The sequence below is a fragment of the Terrapene carolina genome, unplaced genomic scaffold (genome assembly GCF_002925995.2).
Source record: "Terrapene carolina triunguis isolate 2854851 unplaced genomic scaffold, T_m_triunguis-2.0 Scaffold131, whole genome shotgun sequence".
In the NCBI taxonomy this organism is placed as follows: domain Eukaryota; kingdom Metazoa; phylum Chordata; order Testudines; family Emydidae; genus Terrapene; species Terrapene triunguis.
In genome coordinates, this window is record NW_020664482.1 from 4,038,686 (window position 1) to 4,056,356 (window position 17,671).

The window sequence follows — 17,671 nt, forward strand, 5'->3', positions numbered from 1 at the left end:
AGGCCCTGCCCTGCTGTATGAGGTACTAGGCTCTCCAGCCCTTCTGCAGAGCCAGCTCAGTCATGCGCACGCGCAGCCTCCCAACCTCCAGTTCATTCTACCCCCAGCAGCCTTCAAAATGATCAGTACGCATGCGCGGGTCACCCTCCGTGTACCCAAAGGTCATTCTACGTTCTCCATTTTCCCCATCCCCGCCAGCTGTCAGGTCCAACTGCGCACGCGCGGATTCTCATTCTCTCTCTCTCGCATCCGCGCGCGCCCCCCACCGCCCTCCCCGGCAGCCGACGACTTCGGATGCTCGTGTGCGCCTGCGCTGGAACCGCAGGCCGCTCCGGGACCAGTCCTTCTCGGCCGCGCCTCGCAGCCTCGTGCACCAATCAGGCGCCGGTTGGAACGCCGTGACGTCTTGGCGCCAGCGCGAAGACGTGCGTGCGGCAGCGGCGGCGGCGCAGCGTCCCCTGCCCCGAATGAAAGGGAAGGTCCCAGCGCCAGCGAGCGAGCGGTTCTGAGTGCCCAGCGGCGAGCGGCCCCCGAGTCCTCGTTCCCCGGCGCCCCGCCCACCTGGGTGAGTGAGCGAGCGGCCGCGCACACTTGAGGGAGGCACCGCTCGGCGCCGGCCCAGCAGCCTGTGGGCGGCGGCGGAGCCCCTGGCCGGCCCCTCCGCCTGAGGAGAGACCCCCGGCGCGCGCCCCCTCAGCTGGGGGGGGGCGCCAGGGCTCAGGCCTGGGGGGCCGCCAGGGCTCAGGCCTGAGGAGCCGGCGAACAGCCCCCTAAGCCTCGCGGGGGCTCGCCCTTCGCGGGGGGGCGGACCCTAGCCCGTCCCGGGGTAGCTCCCGAAGGGCCCGACGATCCCCCAGCGCCCGGTGGGATTCGTGCCCTTGTTGTAAGGGGACCCCAAAACGGGGGGTCATTTTCCTCCAAGCCTAGACTGTTCTCCCATCTCCCAGGGCCCCCGTCTTCTCCTGGCGTTAATCATCCAGCTGGGAAGCGCCCCTGCCTTGCAGGGAGCCGTAGGGATGGATTTCCGCTTGCGGATCCCACCCCAGGGACACTGCCGGCTACGGCAGAGGTAATTCTTCCTTCTGAGAGGGGCGCCCTACTCAGCTCTGTGGCTTAGCTGCCTGCCCCACCAAACTATTCAAGCCAGGGTTTGACCCTCCTCCTGTGAGGTGGCTGCCCCAGTTCATGGTCGCCACGCCCCCTTCCTGGCTGGGAACCCCAAACTTTCCTGAAAACCAATCCAATTAATCTGCTGCAGGCTTGTTACACCAACCTCTCTTTCAGTCTTCGGTGTTTTCTGTAGGTATGAAGTACATGGAAAATCTTGTTTGCATATACCTTAAAGCTGAGATTTTCATGTGATTAATGATTTTGGGTGCTCATTGTTCAACTAGATACTTTAAAGGGGCTTGATTGGCAGAGGATGGGTAATCTGCGTTTTCTGAAGATTAGGCCCCTTTAAAGTACTTCAAGTTGAGTACCCAAAATCACCAGTCACTTGTAAAAATACTTGCCTACACGGGTTTTTGTTTTTTATCTGAAAGTATCCAAAATCACTTTTCTAACAAGTTTAAATAAAAAAAATCTAGGCATGTTTCTCTTGTGCTTCTCCCAGTTGTCTCAAATTCTGTTACATGTTTAAAACAAAAACAAAAACAAAAAAAAAACAATCCTGTGTTTGCATAGGACCTCTAATCATGAAGAATCCATAGCTTTAACAAAACAATTAAACTTCCCTGTGGAGAGCCTTGCATATAAACTGTAATCCAGTATTCTCTGTGAGAAATAGCAAGCTTGGGCCTGACTTTAGCTAATAAATAGAGCATGAAGAAAAGCTCTTGAACTTCCTTTCTTATCTTTCCCTCCCTCAGTGCTGAGTAATGTTTCATATATTGGGATAGTGCCCTCCTTGTTTTTTTTCCCTGAGAGATGTTGAATATTGGGGAGACAAGATGGATGAGGGAATATCTTTTATTGGACCAACTTCTATTGGGGTGAGAGAGACAAGATTTCAAGCTACACAGAGCTCTCTCTCAGGTCTGGGAAAGGTACTCAGTGTCACAGCTGAATGCAAGATCGGACAGATAGTTTAGTATAAGTCATTAGCACATATTTGAAGGGACCATTCAAGGCGAAGTGGACTGTTAACATCCTTATTTACATAGGACAAAAGGGGGGGGGGCTAGTGAGTTACAGATTGTTGTAATAAGGGGTAAATCAAATGTCTTTATTAAGACCATGATTTTTAGTGTCTAGCAAAGTTATGAATTCAAGCTTCCAAGCTCATTTTTTTGCAAGGTTTCATGTGAGGGCGAGGAGTATGCCTGTTTGTTGCGCATTTAGAATTAGTCCTGTAGAAGATGGCAATAAAACTAAGTGCAGGGCTTAATGTAGTTTGTGTGAAAAACTCTTACAAAAATAAAAAAGATGTCAAGAAGGAAAAGATGAGCTTGAGTACTGTCTTAATATGCGTCAATTAAACTACATAGATGAACAAATTCTGAAGAGAGAATTACAAAAAGAATCCCTTTCTGTAGCTGAGAATCTCTTATCACAGCTTTCATTTTATGAGAGATTTTATTGTGGAATTAGGTACCCTTTAGATAGGATCTTAGAAGATATTGACATGACCCCAGTACAGCTTTTAAAAAAAAAAAAAGTATACTCATCTGTGTCTTTTAAATAGGTTGCTAGTACTGGTCTCCATAGTCAATGTTTCTATGATATACCTCTGTTTACAGGGTTTATAGCGTAACTGTAAATCTTGCTTTTGACTGAAACTTGGTGAGTAAGGTTTCAGTTCAAGGATATATGTACACGTCACATTTTTAAAAAAACAACAACCCAGTTTATAGTTTATTTTTAAAAGTGGATTGGAAGACTATTTTGCTGATTTTGAATTGTACCTGTTTTGGTGTTCAAGTGAGAAGTAGGTTGGTGTTTAGTCATTAGACATTCTTAAACTATTTTCAATAAGAAATTAAATGGCAAGATTTTAAATGTTTGCATTCGGGATTATGGATCTGTAATGTGGCAGGGCAACTGGTTCTAACTGTTTTCAGAAAATGTAAATTAGCTAAAATAGAGCTAAAAATAAAGGTTTCTGCTTTTCTGAAACACTGTCAGATACATTTCTTATTTATAAGTACTCTATCGAAAATCTAAACCTAGCAATTTTTCTCTACTAAATAGCTTGCTCATTCTTAACCTATGTTAATATACATTCACTGCAAGCCATGGTGGTTTGTGATGTGAATTTATACAAAAAATATACATGTGAAAAGGATGCCGAGTGCACCCTATGATATGAAGGAAAGGATTTCCAGTACATACCAGATTGGCATATGCTATGAAAACAGGTTAATATACATCATAGGTGAACAATTGTAACTTAAAGTCAGTACTATGGATAAAATACTTATTGTACTAATCAATTTCTTCCGCAAGCCCTAAAAATATATAAATAATGTACAAATGCCTAGGTATACAGAAAACACATGCAAACAAAAAGCACAAAATTAGAGAGAGCATTTTTAGGTTTCCTTTAAAAATACTTTGGAAATAATAAAATCAGATTTTGATAGGAATGTGTGTTACCTTTCTGGCCTAATCTTTGCTTTTTGCTGTACTTGCATTTTAAAAAATATTTTAAAGTATTTTAATAATCATGCCAAAACACAATTTCAGCCAGTTAGTTGCATCTTTTCATTGCTATGCTAACAGAGACCACCTCCTCAATGGAACACATATTACCATCATTTTCTAAGTTATAAAAAATACAAAATTATTTCAAGGAGTAAGATCATATAAACAATAGTACATACCCTATTAACAATGTAGTTTGTTATATGTGTGACTTAGATGCACTGTACAACATAATGCTGAAGGCTAGGTGACTTCAACAACCTGTGAAGAACATATTTCTTATTAGTAGCTTCCAAGAAGCAAAATATTAAAGTGAGCAATCATTTTGACTTCCATGGTTGTTATGAATTATTCAGATTTTCCAAAATCTTAGTTTGCCATTCAGATTGAGATTAAAAGGGAGAGTCTATTGATGTAGCAGCAAGAGTGATTGACATACTTAAAACCAAATTTTCCATATGACTGTGTGTATGACTCCTGTTTTAGCCAATGGGACTTGTGAACACACATCCAAGGACAGAATTTGACTTTAAATTTCTTAAGTTACTTTTATAAGGACTGTCATTGTTGATGCTACAAGAATTAGTTCCTGAATAAGAAAATAAAGTAAGAAAAATTAAATGCAATGTAAAAAAAAAAGTCAAATTAAAGCTAACCCATAATGAATGCACTTGGCCTTATGTACGTGTGTGTGTGTGTGTGTGTGTGTGTGTATAATTGCTGTTTTGATATAATTAATATTACAGAAGTTATTCTTGCATTTTAAATTTTGTTACAGTATCTCCAACCCATTATTGCATGATTTATGTAAAGCTTTTGAATCTGACCTAAGAACAAAAAATATTTTTATATAGTTTCCTTCTGTTCGTCGGAAGCTTTTTCCTGCTTCCAAAATCTCATTTAGATTTTGAAAGAATTCAAGAACATTTTGAAAGTCTCTTTCCTTTCTTCAAAAGCCAGCCCTTCTTGCTGTTTAATAAATGAAGTACAGAGTTATTTTATTTTGATTTCTCTTTAGAAGAATATAGTAAGTAAATTTTTTTGTGTTTAACATTTAAGGGTTCTCTGTTGCCACTGCAAAGGGTGTGACTCATTTATTCACACTGGCACTTTTGTGTGTGTAAATCAGCTAGATCTAGAATATATGCATTCTTGTTACAAGTATGTGTCACCAATCTAGTAAATTGCTTTATAGTTAAAAATGGAAGTAAATGAAACAGTAAAAAGAACAAGCACTAGAGAAGACATTCGTACATCAAAATGTAAATGTATCTTGTATTAAGCATGGCAAGAAAAAATGTTTTTAAATTATATCTATGAAAATTTGTGAATAACACTACATGAGAATTAAAAGGATCTTCATTAACTGTATTTTATATATAGAGGCATATAAACTTAGCACTATTCCTCAACTTTCTGTAATAAAAATGAGTGATATTAGTGTCTAGGAAAGTGAGGAACTTGTAGCACTTTCAAGAACCACGCAGAGTTTGGCTATGCAAATTTCACCAGTCTGTTGTATAATTGCAAATCAATCCTGACCTATGACGCCTCTGCCATTGTAGCCAAGGTCCCTTTTTAGTAGAAGTTCTGAATTATGTAGTGGACTTCCTGATTTAGATGGGCGTCTACTGGAGACGAAGGCTGAGAGCCATATTCATTGCCTATGTGACCAGAACAATACTGAGATCCAGATCTTCAGAGAGGAAAAGCAGTAAACAAGCATGCTACTTAGGTTCTCGAATTAGACCATGTTAATTATATAAATTATAGCATGTTTATATTATGTTATGTTTTCTTTTAGAGATGTAAAGGTGAATGGACACAAACTTCAACTTTAGATTGGGTCCAAAAAGTGTGTATCCTTGAATATTGGGTGTTTTAGGGCCCAAACTTGCAATGAGAGCCACCTAGACAGATTCGTGTATGAAGCCTCATTGAAGTGGATCCACCTATGTGAATCTCATTGCTGAACTGGGGCCTTGGTGTTGTATTTTTAACTATGTTGCTTGTAAAACATAAAAAGTATGTGATTTATGTGGAGTTTAATTTTAAATTACTTTTCTTAGGATAAGAACAGCTGTTGTCATGCACATATTCAGAATTAGGGTAAGGTTGCAAAAAACGGTCCTGGATCTTAAAGGGTTTCTATTGCAGCATATTAGTCACAAATATTCACCTCTAAAACTTTGTGACTTTAACTAGCCACAATGTATCTGTGTAATACCTAAAATGGTAAACTTTTATCTTCTCATCTCGTAAGGACAGTTACTCATCTTCATCTTTACAAATACGAGTATTTAAATTCAGTACTTATTAGCTTTTATAGATTGTAGCCTAGTTTTTTTTTTTATTGGTGCTTCTAAAGGAGTTCAGTAGAATGGGTTTTATTGTATGCTAAGGTAAAGCTCCCCTTGTGCAGCGTGCTTCTGGAATAAATAAAAAGAAAATGGAATGAGACAGTATTGCATCAGGATTTCCCTAAGAGCCCTAATGATTGCTATACTTGTTATATTTTTAATTTTCTCCTTCCCCTCTCCTCTCTCAGCCTTTACATTTGTATAAATTTTATAACTTCTCTTACTTTGGGGACCATTTTATGCCTTGTTGCCACAGTCTTATAAAGATTTTGGGAAATACAGCTTTTGCAATATACATGTTTATTTATATATTATACTCTAGCTGTGTGTATGAGACAAATTATATTCCACTCTGAGACGTAGTGGATGTTTCAGGTATTTTAAGAGAAACACAAAGTAACTTGAGTAAATATAATTTAAATTGATTTAAGTTGAAATTAACATCACTATTGAACATTTTTATTCTCCGTAGCATTTGTGAGGACTGAAGTGTCATTCTAAAGCCATTTTAAAAATCATGACAAGCTCAGTTGGACAGAAAAAAGGGTCTTCAAGGCAACGGAAGTGTGGTTTTTGTAGGTCTAATAAAGATAATGAATGTGGACAATTATTGATGTCTGAAAACCAGAAGGTGGCAGCACATCACAAATGTATGGTAAGTAACAGAGAAAAAGGAAGTTAAAGCACTGAGTTGTTAACTACATTATGTAAACAAATGAAATCCTGAATGATTTCAGCCCATTTGTGGCAGTGGTATATGTTACTAATACCACTGTTTATTTTTATTTTGAAATTGTTCCTTTTTACAAATATAATTATTCCATATTACTGGAAACCCTTTAAAATTGTTTTGTTTTTACACAACTTGCAGCTATTTTCGTCTGCATTGGTATCTTCACACTCTGACAATGAGAGTCTTGGTGGATTTTCTATTGAAGATGTTCAAAAGGAAATAAAAAGAGGCACTAAACTGGTAAGTCTGTAATTCTGCCTCTTGAAAATGGAAAAGTAGCATTTTCTTAACTTCTGCAAAGTATCTAATGAAGTAATTCAATGTACTACTGAAGTTATCTATTGTATCATATCTTTTTTAAGAAATGTTTTCCCTGTGCCTGTGAACTCTAGTGTAGTGGGTAATTAACCCATGGGAGGAGTCATTAAGATAAAACTGGTCATGCATTTTTAAAAAAGAGGGTAAATCTCAGAGAAAGGGTAGGGTGGTAGCTAGATGGATAGCCACCAACAGGAGTGATCCCTTATTGAAATCAATAGGAATTTTGCAGTTGATTTCAATAGGAATAGGACTGAGTTCTAAATGTCAAATGACTAACGATGGGAAGCTTCTTAAAGCAATCAGTTTGTTTTTATTTTAATCATAATGTGTATAGTCTAATTCAAATATATAAGGTTATTTTGGAGATTGTGGAATATTTTTGGAATTCCTAAAAATGAACTGCAAATCTTAACATTTTCACTAGCACTGTCCTTATGTTATCAGCAAATAAAGATGGTTATAGTGAATATGTGGCATAATTTTCCCAATCAAGTTTTAAAACTCATTAACAAAATAAATTTTGTTCTTTTTAATGGGCTGCATACAAAGAGAAACCAGCATTTCTTAAATTTACTTTCCTATTTAATATTTTCTGACAGATTTCACAATGGAAGCACATTCCAGGGAGCTATGCAAGTGTAACACTGCTCCTTTACCAACATTTGGTTTCACTGCCAAAAACTGTCCTTTACTGCCAAGATACTTATTGCTTCCATTTTTTAATGATTTAATAGAGCCTTGGGATGCAGATTTTTCATGAGATGCACATACTGAAAACTAGTTTAGTCATAGCCTCATCAAACTGCTATGGAACTGTGTGATATGAACTGCTGTTTGTTTGCAAGGCATTACTCAATTTTTAAGCAGATTTCTGTTTGATATAAGAGCTAGGTATTATTACGATCATCTTTCTTATCTGGGAGATGGTTGGTTTTGCAAATATTTTCTAACAAGTGATCCGCTATAACTAAAACAGTCCTTAGACACTTTCATGTTTTTGGGAGAAATGGGGGAGGGGGTCTGAAAGAGGCTTTACCAGGGATGCTTTATTTGGAGGCTGAAGTTGCATGATGTTGCACCTCATTATACTTACAGCCTCGTCACTAAACAGTACAATACTTTGCTTAGTCTTTTTCAGTGTGGAGTTTTATTTGCTCTAATTATATTATGTCTTCATTGAGCTATACTAGTTGGAGACTATAGGTGTGATTGGAGATTTGATATTTATAAAGAGCAGAGTAGCATATGGCTATGTGGGCCAACAAGAAACTTTTTGACAATTAAATCTTTTTAAATGGTTTTACGAGATCTGTATGTTTGGGATTCATGAGAATATAGATTTTCTTTGTGCTTCTGAATCTTTTTTGTTCTATCAGTAACATGTTGGAAGAGGACGGATTCTTAAAGCACACCATCTAGAGCAGGGGTAGGCAACCTATGGCACGCATGCCGAAGGCGGCACACAAGCTGATTTTCAGTGGCACTCACACTGTCCGGGTCCTGGCCACCAGTCCGGGGGGCTCTGCATTTTAATTTAATTTTAAATTAAGCTTCTTAAACATTTTGAAAACCTTGTTTACTTTACATACAACAATAGTTTAGTTATATATTATAGACTTATAGAAAGAGACCTTCTAAAAACATTAAAATGTATTACTGGCATGTGAAACCTTAAATTAGAGTGAATAAATGAAGACTCAGCACACCACTTCTGAAAGGTTGCCGACCCCTGATCTAGAGAAACCAGGCACTTGAACTAGGTCCAAGTTTTATATGAAGAGGCTGAATGGTTTTGTCCTGATAAGCTTGAATGTGCCCTCTCTTCAAGCATGTTGCACTTAGTGATTGTTTTCCATTCTTGACTGGTCCTTTATAGGAGAAGCAGTAAAGCACTCAATGTGGTTCTCCAAATCTAATAGTCATACTGGTAGTTTTTACTAAATTCTGTCTGTTGGCAGACAGAGTTTAAGGAGTTGTCCTATTTTGGTAGATGTTGCTACTTAGCAAATAGGCACTGACGACTTGACGCTACTTCTGCATATTAAAGCAATGATGGGAGAAATGCAGAATATTTCTGGTAATAGTTGAGGGGTTGAGCTATAATCATAGGCCAGTAATATCAGCTTGTTCTTAATTTCCAGTAAATGTGCTGATCTGAGGTCATTATTGCTTCTATTAGCTGTATGTGAGAAGAAACCCTTAAAAGTGTTTTTTTTTGTGCTTAGAACTTTCCATGTGCCTGATGTACATAGAGAATTAAACAAACCAATCAGATAATAAAAATCATTCCAACAAATTAAAAAATTTATTTCAATGGGAATTAGATCAATAAATCAATATAAAGGTTCTTCCAGATTGTCATTTTACCAGAGAGATTTCGCAGCTTATGTAAGAGTAAATTGTGCCTGTCTAACCTATTAAAATATATGAAAATTAAAATAGTGGATAAAAGGGAACTGATAGATATGTTTATTTTGAATGTGTAAATACATTTTAATAAAGTTGCTCACAAGAAGTTACTTAGGAAACTTGAAATACAGAGGGTTGATTAAACACCTACTATGGATTTAAAAACTGATTAAGAGCAATGGAACAGTATGAATAGAGCAGTTTTCTCAATTTGTAGGGAGGTAAATAGCAGAATGATCCAAGATTCAGCTCATTTTTTGTTTTGTTCCGTTAACTTCAAGATGGGGTAAATAGTGGGGTCACAAAACTTGCTGGTGGCAGGTTTATTTAGGTTAGTTAAGACTAAGAAGAATTGGAAGAGCTGTAGAAGGACCTAATAAGCAAGGCAGTTAGGCAAGATGATGGATGGGTAATTTTACTCTTCATAGACTTATGCAAGGTAATGCATATTGTAAGGAACAATTTAAACTGGTCATGTATGCTGATGGGTTTTGAATTAGTTATAACCTTGCAGGAAACAAATTAGATATAAATATATAGCTCAGTAAACATACCTCAAAATCAATCAAAAACTCAGTAAGAGTTTGAGCAGTGTTAAGAAGCTAGAAAAAATATGATGAATATTAAAGGCATTATATACATTGACTGTATGTCTTCCCCTTTAATTCAGCACACAAAGAAGGGCCATGAAAATGTTTAGAAGCACAAGAGATGTTTCTCAAATGAGAAACCATTACAAAGTAGTGTGGAAAGTACCTATCCTTGGAAAAGGAAGAGTAAAGCAATAGCCCTGTATGTAGCCTTTTCTATAGCATAAGAACAAAAAGGTGGTGGTATTAATACAAATAAGAGAAATTCCTTTTGTGTACCACAGTGTCATGGAATATGACTGAAGCAAATTATTAGAAAGAGGGTTAGACAGTTGTAGGGGAAAAATGGCAGGCAGCTGCAGTTAACTAAGGTAAAATTTCAAGCATTCAGTCCTTATGCTTCAGGGAATAAACTGATTTGCCAGCTGAGGTCAGCAAGAAAGTCCCTTTTCTCTCCTTCTTTCATAGTATAATCCACAGTTGATCAGTGTTTGGTATAGCCCACTCTTGGAAGCATAACATCTACGTGAAAAATTAAGTTTGTTCCAGTATGGCACTTCTTACTTAGCTAAAGTTATTGGATTATTTTTCCACTGCATTAATAATTAAGATGATAAAATTATTATCATGCTGTTATCTTTTATAATTGAGTAGCTGAGATATCCATCTCTCCTTTTAAAATTAATTAAAAATGACACTTGGGGAAAAATGTGGATAAAGACCATATGACTAAATACATTGCTCTCCGTAATGCCATCTGTTTGGTGAGGAGGGGAGTTATTTTATGCCTGTTAGTTCCAATTATTTCCAAAGCCAAAAGTATTAAACTACTGCTAGCATGAATTTTATTTTTCTTTCTTTCTATTATAGATGTGCTCTTTATGCCATTGTCCAGGAGCAACCATTGGTTGTGATGTGAAAACGTGTCACAAGACATATCACTACTACTGTGCATTGCATGATAAAGCTCAAATAAGAGAGAAACCCTCACAAGGCATTTACATGTAACTACTATTTATCGTGTTTCTGTTTGTATTTATATTTCACCCTCTTTGTAAAACTATCATTGGAATACAAACATTTTGAGGTTTAAAAAAAAAAGTTATAATGGTGAATATGGAGTTTAATATAACAGCGTGCTAGACTGTCTACATTTTTTAACTGCAAAATTGGAATTTGAGAGTCTTGTAAATGGGGTGAAATGTACTGCTATTTAAATTAAACTAAATAAGCTCTGAATCATGACTTATCTGACAGTTTAACTGCTCTGTTTATAGGATTTTATGCCGAAAACACAAGAAAACTACACGTAACTCGGAAGGTAAAACTATTCAATGTAATTCTCCCCCCCCCCCCCCCCCTCCCGACAGATACTCTGATTACATCTTAAATTTTGTGGAAAATATAAATGTTTTGGGCAAACTAGGACTGGACTAGAATTAGATGTGTTTCTGAAAGAATTAACCTAGAAGCTGAACATATATAGGGAATTTGCATATGGTGTTAAGATGCTAAAAGGTAGGCATCTGGTTTAAAAATAAATAAATAAATCCCAGAATGCTCTGGGGTTCTGATGCTCTGTCATAATAAAGGTTCTGTGAAAGTAATGTGTTCCCTCTTGGGAAGAATCTGATTTGTATGTTCAGGTAAGTATTCTACATCTTAAATGTGTCAATTTTGTCAGGCAATGGCTATATCTTACGCTGTTTGTAACAAAATCCCACAAAACTACAGTATTTCTTTTATCTGTTGCAAGGTTAAGCTTTAGGTCTTCCTTTCGTAATATTCCTGATAATTTTGTCATAAATTAGAAGAGAGATCTGGTATTATATATAAGGGGTTGTGGTCAGATTACCCTTTGAAAGGCTCCCTTTGGCTATTTGACCGATAAACTGATTAACACGAGCAGTTGTATGAAAGCACTCATGCAACCGTCTCATAACTGAGGGGAGACTGTTGGAACGGGTGAGGCAGTTGGGCAATACATTTAAAATAGCTTTAATATGTTGTATGGTCTTTTGACATTCAAACGCAGTTGCACAATTGTGTGGTGGTAGTTTTTTGCCTTTTTTCTATTGTATTTGAATTTGGGTAAGTAGAAATTAGTTTACCTTTGCATCATTCTAAATTGAAATGTAACCTCAAATTTAAACAATGAAGAAATGCATTACTGTGTCTTTTAGTGGTATTTTTGAATCTCTTGTAAATTGTCATTTGTTTCTGCCAAATGCATTTTATTTAGCATATACATATTATTTTGTGCCATTCACATTAAATAATTATATTAATATTAGAGATTTGATTTAATCTCCCCCCAAATCTTTTTGCACAATGTAAATCAGAAATTCCAGGCTAAAACTGGATTTTTATGTTATCCAGTTATACCTAAATATCGTCGGGCACTCTGCATGTAACATGCACTTCACTATGACTTCTGTAACTAACAAGGCTTTATTAAGGAGACTGGAGAAACAGCATAGAATTTGTATTAATAGTTAATAGATTTAAAATAGACTAGACCCAGTTACTGTAGTGTAGTTTGGTGTCTTAATTTCTGTTTGGGGGGTTTTATAAACAGTATTGTAGGATGAAAATTCTTACGGAAAGATTTTGGAGTGAAGTGAAGGACTAGACTAGTCTCTCATGTAAATAGTTAGTTTAGACAGACACACAATGTACATATACTCACTGTTGGCTCATAGCTATTGCCATCTATTGAAAAACCTAATTGTGATCCTAATCCTGCAAGTTGTTCCATGGGAATGGACCTCTGCTGCTTTGTGGAGCTCCTTGCAGGGCCAAGGTCTATGCTAGTATTTGAGAGTCTGCAAGAGCTGTTTCTGCCTATTCTAATATGTCACTCTTTACTGTGAGGTGCTCAGTATTTTAATATGGATATTTGTATTGGAAAGGACATGGAAAAAATTACTGCAGAAGAGCAGGAGCTGTTTTTTCAAATATTAATGATTGCAGTTTTTTTAAAAACACAAAAGCAGTGTTTTCTAGAACAGCTTTGGTTAAGTCTATCTGAGTTGTTGAAAACAAAAAACCCGATATATCTTGTTTGGATTTTCATTTTTCACTCCATTGAATTGAAATGGAGGATTTGGGTCAATAGTATGTTGCCATAGTGTGTGTGCTCTTTTTAGTGAGAGTCCCAAGTTTGAAAATCAGACTGTCTTTGTTCTCAGGCTTCTGGGGACTGCGTATGCTATACTGATAGAACAGTGCTGTTGTTTATAGTTTGTATTTTGGTAGCGCCTACCAGGCCAGGGGCCCGTTTTCCTAGGCCATGTACAAATATAACAAAACAAGCACATGTAGTCTCTGGCGAGGAAACACCTTACATCATTCTATAGCAGCAGCATTTGAGTATGCTGCTAGATACTTGTATCCTGAGAGATAGTTGCTATGTCTTCCAAAGAATGAGATATCAGGTGGTCCTCAGCACTCTGAGAAGGGGCTTAAAGGATCTCCTGTGTTATTTACTATTTAAGTGCTGACATTGTACTCAAGACTGGAACGGGCACATAGGGAGTCTGTCACACAAAAACATGGCACAATGAGAAGCCCAGAAGAGTTTCTTACATATTTTGTTGGCTTATTTTTTGTGGCCAACATGGAAAAAGTGAGTGTCAAGGAGGGAGTTGAATGTGTAGAGGGAAATAGGGCTTGGCATACTAGAAAAGACAAGTAGAGAAGAGTAAACAAATTGGACTGAATAATCAAATGCTGTTATAACAACTTTTTTTGTCATATATTATTTTGTTTCCATGAATTTCACTCTTGGGGTTGTTTGCATACCAGAACAGTTAATGCTAATCTGTGGTCATGTGCCTCACAGCTTGTGTGGGGCACTGGGACTGAAAGTCAGATGCGAAGGAACCCTGCCCCTTGGTGTTAGGGTTTTTGTGGGAGAGGGGTTTGATCAGTGTAGAGCAGTTCTGGTTATGTGTCCTAATCTAATTGCAATAGTTCTGTTTTTATTTTAGCTCTTTTGGAAGCAGCTGTTGGAATAGAATATTTTTAATAGAATAATAGTTTCTCATTTGGGTCATGTCACGTTTAGACAATCAAAAATCATTGGGACTTAAATTCTGTGGACAATGCTGCCCCAAAATATCTATTAAGACCAGCATTTATTCTTCCTACTTTATCTAGAAAATATTTGTTCTCTTTGGAGTTCTTGCTAAAGCCTGAAAGGTATGTATTGTGGTGTCTGTTAGCAATTCCAGCTTGGTGGGCCAATAGCTGTTAGAGACCAATATGTTACTGCATACCAAGCCCTTCTCCCCTTTCTGGAGGAATGGTATGCCATCCAGTACCTGTTGGGGAAACTTTCAGTGTAGTGCACAGAGATTTGGCTAAATTACTTACTTTAACATTAATTAAAGTTGAACAGCTAAAAACCTGTTTACCCTAATGAACATTTACTCTTTGATGTCCAGATCTCTCATGAAGCCCAAGAGGGGCAAGAATTCATTATGCTGAATGCTTCCCTACTCCCCAGGATCAATTCATGAGTTAATGCAAGCTCTTATTCATTTAATGTCTGGGAGGAGATGCTGAAGTTACTCCTGAGGGCATTCTGCACCAAAAAATTAAAAATTCTGCACACAATATTTTAAAATTCTGCAAATTTTATTTGTCAAATAAATGTGGAAGTTCCAGAAGAGTTTGGCTGTACAGAGGTGGTAGATCACTGTGCAGCCTCCCTTCCCTCCCCCAGCCCCCCACCCCGGGACACAGACTCAGCGGTGAGGCTACACCCAACCCTCACACAGTGCAAGGACTGGGCCTGCCCCAGAAACACCCCAGGACCCTGCCCCTCCACGTCAGGTGCAGCAGGTGTGGGCATGCAGGCTCAGCAAAGCAGGATCCAAGTGTGGAGGGGCTTAGTGTGGGAGGATCCAGGTGTGGGTTGAGAGGGTTTTGTGTGGGGCAATCTGGGTGCGATTGGCTCAATGCGGGATCTGGGTGCAGGGGGGACCTGGATGCACAGGGGCTTGTTGGAGGGGTTATGGGTGCAACGGTAATGGTACTCTGCAGGGAGGTCCAGAGGACAGTGGTTGGGGCTCAGCAGGGGGGCTCTGGGTGTGAGGAGGATAGAGCTTGGCAGGGGGGTCTGGGTGTGGTGGTCTCAGTAGGGGGTCCAGATGCTGGGGGAGTGGAGTTCAGTGGGGTGGAGATCCAGGTGCGGGTGGCTCATCCGGGTTGTCCAGGTGCAGGAGAAGTCGGGCTTATGGATGGGGTGCTGGGGGGTAAGGCTCCACGGGAGCGTCTGGATGCACGGGGGTTGGGCGGACGGGGGAGCAGTTCCCTGTACAGGGATCCCTCCCCCGGCAGCTGAGGAGCAATGGGTGTGTGCGCGTGGGGGGAGTTTGCAGAGTTTCCTGCAGCTGGGAGAGAAATCTGGGGGTGGGTCTAACCTGGCCCAGATGTCATGCAGCGGAAGAGGAAGTCCTGTCCTTCCCAGCCCAGCCAGGACTAGCAGCTGAGCCTGGCACAGGGTAGGCGCCACCAGCTGGGTCTTCCTTAGTCCCAACCCCTGCCCCACAGTGATTTACCTCTCTGCCGGCTGCTCTGGGCTCCTGAAACATACTGCAAGGGAGGGTCGCATGACTGTTTTTGTGGCTTCCCTTTGCTTCCCCATCACAAAGTCATTTTTCTGCAGGGAAGCAAAGAAATCTGTGGGGGGACATAAATTCTGTACATGAGTAGTGGTGTAGAATTCCCCCAGGAGTATGAAGTGTCTTCTGTTTGTTTTTGAATTTAATAAATTTAGCTTGGTGGCACAAAAAGCTATACTTAGTCATTCTCTAGTCTTGCAAATTGTTGACCTCCTTTAATAATTCTTTTTTGGTCCAGCATTCACATGACATCAGAGCTATATGTGATGAATCTATATTTCTTCTCTTCACTCAGATGCAGAAGTAATCGCAATAAAATCCAAATGGTACACTAGACAGATGCATGCCTCTACACAGTAGGTTTAATCTAACAACTCAAGGGTTAACTAGTTGTCACTGCATAGGCATAGAGATCAAGCTGGAATCTTATATGCTGTATTCCTACTAACTAGAAGAGCATGTCAGTTAAAGTAGTTTGGAGGCAGCTGTTCAGAAGAGCAGATTGAGAGCTATTTGAAGTGCACTGTCCTCTAAACTGTCTAGATCTTGTATTTATTTCTCTCACTGCTTAGAAATCTTTTATCTAGAAAATAAAATAAAATCCAACCCCAAATTAAGCATTTTGTTTGGGAAACCCAGTGGGCTCTTGGATTTTTTTTCAACACCCAACATCATGTGGGAGTTGCTATCATTGTTCTGTTCGGCTTGTAAATGATATCATAGCATTTCATTAGTTGAATTGTTACGCAACTTGGCACAATTGTATTTAGGTTTTGAGAAGTTTGGGACTGAAGTTGACTCATACTTATTTTCCTTCATTAGTTGCAATTTTGGTCAGTCATTTTGGTTGTTCCTATGGTGTGGTTCAAAATTAATTTTTCTTTGTTACCTGACATTTGAGGATCTCCAAGTGAACTGGGGAAACTAAGGGACATAGAATTGGTGATGAGCTCAAGGTCACTCAGTAAGCCAGTGTCAAAGCCAGGAATAGAACTAAGATTGTCAGTTGTATGCTTTTATTCTCAGGGCAATTACAGGTCCTTCAAATGTTAAACTTTTATCATTCTTAGATTAACAGAATTTTTGTCGATACTCTACTTCATATTGGATAATCGGTCTTATCTTTCTGCAAGTTTGTCCCTTGTCTGATAAATTTTTTTTGCCATTGGGGTAGAATCCTTGACAGCCTACTTCTAGAACCAGTTAATACTTTCAGGGCATTAGCTTAAGTGTCCACTTTTTGTGTGCTACTGGTATTCTAATTTATGCAACCAACCCACAGATATTGCAGAGAAGTACCTGGTCTTGCGTAAAACTGGGACAATATTTATCTGAGGTGCTTGTGTTCTGTTCCAGGAACATTCCTAAAGTAAGGCTTACTGAATATCAGTACGTACTTAAGTACCTGCTTGTGAATATCCTCAAGAATAAGAAAAGAACTTTCAGTAATTTAACTCTCTCCTTTCGGAATCTAGACAAGAGCTTTCTCAGAGGAATTCCTTGCCAATAGCCTTGATTGCTAGTATTACTATAAAGATGGTAAATTTACCTCTTCATTCCAGAGTATGGTCCAGATAATAAAAAGTGCTCAGCATCCCAATTAGAACAGTAGCTGCTATATGCTGAGCTCTTCTGAAAATCTGGCCCTATAGCTTTGATACGTTATTGTGTTATGATTTTAAACATATTCGTTTGTTGGGACTAATTGATGGCCAAAACCTAACTCTGATATCCTTCTGTTCCCCGAATGGGGTTGTCTTAGCCCTTCCAAACTGTCCTTACTTAACTGATGAGGAATATTTCAAGAAAGGAACACCTGCATCTCATTCCTTTTACATCTGCTACATAATAATCAAATGGAGAATAATAAGAGGCCATATGACTGTACACATTGTTAATGTTCAGAACAGATGCCTGGAAGCTGTGAGGTCAGAAAATGAAGTGTCCATAATTACCACAGTTGCTGCACCCAAAGCTCTCAGG

At 38.8% G+C, this 17,671-nt stretch overlaps 1 protein-coding gene across 1 annotated transcript in view; it reads left to right on the plus strand.

Moving 5' to 3' along the window:
* Positions 1-450: 450 nt before the first annotated feature.
* PHF6 (PHD finger protein 6) overlaps positions 451-17,671 on the plus strand; it is a 34,699-nt gene continuing 17,478 nt past the window's right edge. The window contains exons 1-6 of the mRNA XM_029911854.1: positions 451-565; positions 6,478-6,660; positions 6,877-6,978; positions 10,929-11,062; positions 11,336-11,379; positions 14,904-14,906. Coding sequence (XP_029767714.1) covers positions 6,523-6,660; positions 6,877-6,978; positions 10,929-11,062; positions 11,336-11,379; positions 14,904-14,906 — 421 coding nt within the window. The 5' untranslated portion in view covers positions 451-565; positions 6,478-6,522. The remainder of the gene's footprint in view (positions 566-6,477; positions 6,661-6,876; positions 6,979-10,928; positions 11,063-11,335; positions 11,380-14,903; positions 14,907-17,671) is intronic.